General features: G+C 46.8%; 1 protein-coding gene across 1 annotated transcript in view; it reads left to right on the forward strand.

The window, feature by feature from the left end:
* ppfia2 (PTPRF interacting protein alpha 2) overlaps positions 1-7,500 on the forward strand; it is a gene marked incomplete at its 5' end in the record, with an annotated part of 182,637 nt that overhangs the window by 167,107 nt on the left and 8,030 nt on the right. The window contains 5 exons of the mRNA XM_080851365.1: positions 1,508-1,708; positions 4,097-4,159; positions 6,199-6,228; positions 6,638-6,831; positions 7,161-7,258. Coding sequence (XP_080707491.1) covers positions 1,508-1,708; positions 4,097-4,159; positions 6,199-6,228; positions 6,638-6,831; positions 7,161-7,258 — 586 coding nt within the window. The remainder of the gene's footprint in view (positions 1-1,507; positions 1,709-4,096; positions 4,160-6,198; positions 6,229-6,637; positions 6,832-7,160; positions 7,259-7,500) is intronic.

Genomic DNA, 7,500 nt, shown 5'->3' on the forward strand with positions numbered 1-7,500 from the left:
TCACACTCCGTTTGAAGGGGTCGTTTGAAGGGTTGAACAACACTTCCCCTTCGGTCCAAAAGAATTGGGACACCCTACCCCTTCACGCGAACGCGCAAACGAAGTGGAAGGGTGAAGTGCTAGGGTGAAGTGGTAGTAATGGGACAGGGCCTAGATCTCTCCTGCGTCTCTGTCTATCTATATGTCTATCTCTATCTCTGTCTCACTCTGCCTCTGTCTCATTCTCTGCCAAATGCATTTGCGCACACACACACACACACACACACACACACACACACACACACACACACACACACACACACACACACACACACACACACACACACACACACACACACACACACAGAAGGAGAAGAAGAGAGAGAATGACTCTGTAGGCCCAGTGCCTTCCTTATGACACATTTAAAGAGCACTTTATACACCTCTGTTCAGCGAAGCACACATACAATAGATAATGGGTGTTAAATGGAAGTGCATGCTTACATAACCCAGCATTGTGCTGATGGGTAGGGCAGAGCGTGGACAGATTTAAGCAGGTTTCACTCACACACACACACACACACACACACACACGGACAGGCATGCATACACTCTCTCTCTCTCCCGCACACACTCACACACACACACGCGCACACACACACACACACACACACACACACACACACACACACACACAGATCACCATATTAGCGTCAGCCTGTGTGTGAGATTATTATGCTGCAGGCTACTCCCTGGCTCCCCTCTTTATGATTTCTGTCTAATCAGTTTTCTATTATTAAAGCAGAGAGAGCAGAGTCCTACTCAGGTCCATTTGACTGGGATCTCCACAGCACACTGTTATCATGGTGCTAGAGGGTGCCCAAACACACACACACTAGCACTCACACTCAGGCACACAGAGACACACACACACAAACACACATGAGGACACACACACACACACATAGAACAGAAACAGTATAGGTAAAGGCTTCCACTCAGTGTCAGTGTACAGGGTCTGAGGGATACTCAGATTCCCTGCCCTTCCAGTTCGAGTAAAATATCATTATCCAATGCTTCTTGTCAAAGAGTTTTAATTGAGATATATTTGTCACTTGAACTGTAAACTGCTACTTACATTTATCTAACATATATAACTGGCACACACATATTTTCAGTTAGATTAGAGTGAGTGGAAATTGGACACTCAAAAGCCCTCCTTAGCATATGGCTTGGCTTTATTCTTATGATTGACACTGTACTGATGAAAATGGAGCTTTACTGTCACCTACTGGCTATTCCCGGTAGTGTCTTTGGGTTCCTGTGTATGGATTAACATGCATATTGTTTGCTGCAGTCTTACTAGATAAGTACAATTATAAAAACACCCCCACAGTATTTTGTGATATATAAATATAATATATATATTTAGAATATTAATTTGATAAAACTGTACATTATCCAACAACAACATGTCAAACTGCCCCTCCTCTCCCCTCTCTTTTGCCCCCTCTGCCCCCTTCCTCAGCTGTGGCTGGGCATGCCCGCCTGGTACGTGGCAGCCTGCCGTGCCAACGTGAAGAGCGGGGCCATCATGTCTGCGCTGTCGGACACGGAGATCCAGCGGGAGATTGGCATCAGCAACCCCCTGCACCGCCTCAAGCTACGCCTGGCCATCCAGGAGATGGTGTCCCTGACCAGCCCCTCTGCACCACCCACCTCCAGAACCGTGAGTGCACACAAACACACACGCACGCACACACACACATAGACACACACACAATTTCAGAGTGTGTGTGTCTACACCACCTCTGCCATAGAGAGGACTTTCACTTTCACTTTCACTTTCACACACACACACACACACACACACTCACTCACTCACTCACTCACTCATTCATTCAAACACGCTACCACACGCACGTACACACACGCACACATTCACTCACTCAGGAAGTTAGCATACAAATACACACACATACACAAACAGACAAGGAAGGTGCATACATACACAAACATGGACATGGACAGACACACACACACACACACACTAAAACGTACAGATCAGTCATCTTTACGGACACACCAGTGAGTGATGCACACACCGCCTCTGCAATCCCGACTCTCAGCAATGCCTGTGATTTGTTGCGCTCAAAATGTAATATTCCATTATTTAGGTCAGTGTGTGTGTGTGTGTGTGTGTGTGTGTTTGTGTGTGTGTGTGTGTGTGTGTATGTGTGTGTGTCTGATCATTGGGTTTTTCTTTCCAGCATTACCTGGCAAGGTATTAAATGCCACGGGCTGCAAGCCAGGTTTAGGTTGCTATGGTTATTGCACATCTCTATTGCAATGTAACGAATGTGCTGAGTCACACACACACACACACACACACACACACACACACACACACACACACACAAAGAGCCAACATACCTATGCAGAGAGAGTTATTTATGGGCATGTGGTGTAGGTAGATGCACAGTTGTGTGTGCAGGTCACGGTCAGGTAAGGTCAGGCTGCAGTCTTGTCTGTCTGGGATTACAAGACTTTTTCTAAACAGTAAAAAAAAAAAATACAACTCCAGATTTTCAAAGAAAAAGGCACCATGTGTTTGAGACTCTATTCTATACATGTAAATCCACTGAATGTACTTTTCATACCATTTCAGTCACATTACCCTTTCTTAGAGCTTGACCTAAATCATACTCTGCCTCTTAATATAATCTTGAAGTCAATATAATTGCATGTGGAGTCCAATATCCTGCATCCCTGTATCAGCGGGCTGGTATATGACTTCCAGAATCTTCTCTCTAAGATCAGTGTATGAGATGCAGTGCCATAATGATCCTCATAGGGCAGTGTTGTGTGATAAGAGTGTGTGTTAGTTCCATCTGAAGAGTTTGATAAAGGCCAGACACTGTCTCTCCGTGAGGAGCAGACTGCTGCCTGACTAATGGTCATACACTCTCACACAGACATATAGCATACACACACACACACACACACACATACACACACACACACACACACACACACACACTGCTGCCTGACTAATGGTCATACACTCTGCTGTCCAATCTGTCTGCATCTGATAATAGATGCCTTCGCCCTGGCCTGCCTCGACCTGCGGCCTGCTCACACAGTCACACACATGGTCTCACACGGTCACACACACGGTCGCACACACATACACGCGGTCACACACACACAAACATAGTCACACACACACACAGTCCAAAACACTAACACAATGTAACACAGACACTGTCTCACACACACACACACACACTTTCACACACATACTGACACACACACACAATCTTTTCATATAAAAATGTCAGTCTAATAGAGTTCAGTGGCCAGTTTACCCCGTGTGAATATTTCATGAGGGAGCACTGAACCCTGGGAAAATGACTTTGGGATCAGCACTCACCCTGGTGTTGCTCCTGTAGATAGGAATTTCAGACAGTACACACACACACACACACACACACACACACACACACACACACACACTCACACGTCAGCCTGTCTACAGGTCTAGTGGACCCTGTGAAGATGTGTCTGCTATGCACACGGCCAGTGAGTGTGTTTAACATGGGCATGTTCCTTCTCCATTGCCACTAATGTTCTACTGCAGCATGTCGTCATTTAACATTGTCACTGTGTGCACCGTGTGTGTGTGTGTGTGTGTGTGTCTGTGTGTGTATGTCCGTCTGTGTGTGTATGTCCGTCTGTGTGTGTATGTCCGTCTGTGTGTGTGAGTGTGTGTTTGTGTCTGTGTGTGTGTATGTCCGTGTGTGTGTGTATGTCCGTCTGTGTGTGTGTGTCCGTGTGTGTGTGTATGTATGTGTGTGTGTCCGTGTGTGTGTGTATGTGTGTGTGTGTATGTCCGTGTGTGTGTGTGTATGTGTGTGTGTGTGTGAGTGTGTGTCTTGGCTGTACTGTGTTCCTGTGCTGTGCTTCATTGGCCCATGACCCGATGGGGCGGGGCTTGCTCGTCATCTGACTGTGATGCTGTAACACTATTGGCTTACAGTGGTGCTGCTCTTCTTCTTTAACACTGCTTGCCCCTCCTGATGGACGGCTTCTGTCTCCAATGGGCACGCCCGCTTAGCCGTCAGGCAATGTTTGGGTGACCCACGAGGAATTGGAGATCTATGCTGCCCCTTCCAAAACGGTCAGTCTATCTCTTTCTCTCTCTTTCTCCCCACACACTTCCCGCTGTGTTCTTCCTCTCTCTCTCCCAAGTCTTCCCCACCTGCACTCTTTCCCCTCCTGTCCGTGTTGATGTGTGCACACGCGGCACATAGGCATGCATGTTCTCTGTGTGTGTGTGTGTGTGTGTGTGTGTGCGTGTGTGTGTGTGTGTGTGTGCGTGTGTGTGTGTGTGTGCGTGTGTGTGTGTGTGTGCGTGTTGGTGTGTGCACACGCGGCACATAGGCATGCATGTTCTCTCTGTGTGTGTGTGTGTGTGTGTGTGTGTGTGTGTGCGTGTGTGTGTGCGTGTGTGTGTGTGTGTGTGTGTGCGTGTTGATGTGTGCACACGCGGCACATAGGCATGCATGTTCTCTGTGTTGGTAAGCGCTAGTAGAATACGTCTGGTCCGGTATGTCTGTAGCCGATAACAAAAGTAGAAAAGAAGGCAACATTTACATTGAGCACACACACACACACACACACCAGTGATCACTAGAGGCACACACACACACACCAGTGATCACTAGAGGCACACACACACACACCAGTGATCACTAGAGGCACACACACACACACCAGTGATCACTAGAGGCACACACACACACACCAGTGATCACTAGAGGCACACACACACACACTGTCCAGCAAATGGCTTTAGATGACATTGCCCTCTGTATGTAGTTATAACAAGTGACATTACATTACCCACTGTATGAAGTAATGACAAGTGGCTTTAGATGACATTACCCATTTAGAATGCATCCAAAGTAACGGAATAGTTCTGCTTCAAGCAGGCTGATTCATGTTTCTGGGTTTAGTAACTAGTCCATATCTTTCCAGTGAGTTATATTTTTATAGTTACAGTGAATCTAAGGAAGTTGGGCTGTAAAGAAGCAGGGAGAGGAGTTAGTGAAACAGGTGTCTGACACTTAGCTCAAAGGCACGGAGACCCCGATAAGAGACTTATCTGGCCCCGGCCGTCACTTCTGAAGCAAGCACAAAAGAAAATCACATCACGACTGCCGTTCAGGTTTTTTCAAAAGACAAACGAGCGCACGTCACTCCATCTCTTAATCTCCTGGCAGCACTGTGGCAGGCAGATAAAGGCACGAAGGAAAAGAAAGATGTTATCCCACCATTTTCTGAGAGGAAGGCATGGCTCTTTTTCTTTCCTTCCACTCAGATCTCGCCCGTGTGGCAAACACAAAAGGCTACTAAGTGCACATTCTGGTCCGAATGTTCAAAAAACAGAGGGTGGCAAGATTGGCAAGACTGGCACTGATAAAGCACAGCATTGTTTGAAAAATGGGAGCAAAAAAATTGGCCCTAATATACAATACCCCCCCCCCTCCCCAAAACCAAATGTAATCTGTCAGTTGAGGGCAGGGGCGCACGGATAACCTCATCACACCCACAAGGGCCCCAGATTCTCATGCCCCAGCGTGGAGGCAACCCCACCATTACAGCTGGGCCCAATTACCCCGGGGCAATTTCACACGACCGATAGCAAAATGCTCATCAATATTTCAGCAGTGCTTTAACAGTGGATTTATTCTCTCGTTAAATGATGTAGTCCTTTGGAATTGGCTCCAGGTGGAAGGGAGATGCATTTTTAGGGCTGTAAAAAGACACTTAATGGCCGCCCTCATGTCAGCATCAAACAACAGAGAGTAGATTAAGATATGGAGTAGATCTGTTGAGTCACTGTCAGGGATCCCTTTCAACAAAAATGTATGTCCTCTATCTGTGAGCATGTGTTAGTGAGAATCTGTCGTGGTTTAAATCTGAATGTATGTAGTCTCAGTCACAGTGTCTGCCTGCATAGTGTGTGTGTGTGTGTGTGTGTGTGTAGTATTTATCTTCAAGCAATGTGCACATTATATTTGTACAGTTTGTATATTGGTTTGGTTGGTTTCTCTATGAGTAAGTATATTGGAAAATACATTTTCTAGTTCCACCACCAATGTTAGTATGCCTTTACATAATGACACTCTTTTCTCCTCTCGGCCGCCCTCACAGAAAGACTCGGAAGAGGGGAGCTGGTCACAGGTAAGTGGTCTGTCAGCGGCGGGCGTGTGTGCGTGTGCGTGTGCGTGTGTGTGTGTGTGTGCGTTTGTGTGTATGTGAGTGCGTGTGTGTGTGTCCTCCTGTGGGAGTGTCAAAACGTCAGAACATGACAGGACGAGAAGGAGGCAGAGGCCAAAAGACGGGCTGAGATCATTGTAGATTAATACTGAAAACATTTAAACCACGAAAGAACACATGTGTTATGATGTACAAAACTAAAAAAGTTGTATCTACCTTGTAGAAAATGATGAAAGTAAAGAAAAAAAACTTCTCAAAAAATTAGAAGGTGTGTCCAAACTTTTGACTTGTACTGTACTTTGGCGCCGAACAGCTTAAAACAGTTTTCCTTTTTTTAGCAGTTCAGACGGTGCGCGATGCTAATGAGCTGTGCTGCCGTTCCTCCTCACAGACGTTAGCGTACGGAGACATGAACCACGAGTGGATCGGGAACGAGTGGCTGCCGAGCCTGGGTCTGCCCCAGTACCGCAGCTACTTCATGGAGTGTCTGGTGGACGCGCGCATGTTGGACCACCTCACCAAGAAGGACCTGCGGGTGCACCTGAAGATGGTAGACAGCTTTCACAGGTAGGGAAGCTTTCACAGGTAGGGAAGCTTTCACAGGTAGGGAAGCTTTCACAGGTAGGGAAGCTTTCACAGGTAGGGAAGCTTTCACAGGTAGGGAAGCTTTCACAGGTAGGGAAGCTTTCACAGGTAGGGAAGCTCCTCTGTATCACTGCGGCACATGGGGAAAGACTGGGCCAACACTGCCCCCTGCAGGCCACATTCAGACACAGCAGGTTTATCTGCTCAACACCACACAGAGTAGTCGACTGAAAAAGGGCATACACAAATGGCTTCACTGATGTTTGCTCTGTGGGCTGGGACTAACCGCATGGCGGTTGCTGTTGTTGCAGGACGAGCCTTCAGTACGGGATCATGGGCCTGAAGAAGCTGAATTACGACAGGAAGGACCTGGAGAGACGCAGGGAACATAGCCAACATGAGATGAGAGGTAATCAGTGCCCGCCGCAGGTCTAAGTGGAGGTTGGGGTAAGATCATTAGATAGATAGATAGATTGATAGATAGATGGATACTTTATTAATCCCGAGGGAAATTTAGGTTATCCATAGTAGCTTATACACTTACAAGGGTGGAGTCTTATTAGGGTGGAGTCTAAGCATATTTTCCCAAGTATCACTTCATATCAAATACAATGACTTGCAGTTCTCATCTGTAGTTTTTTTAACCTAGTG

The sequence above is a fragment of the Sprattus sprattus genome, assembly GCF_963457725.1.
Source record: "Sprattus sprattus genome assembly, chromosome: 14".
Lineage (NCBI taxonomy): Eukaryota > Metazoa > Chordata > Actinopteri > Clupeiformes > Clupeidae > Sprattus > Sprattus sprattus.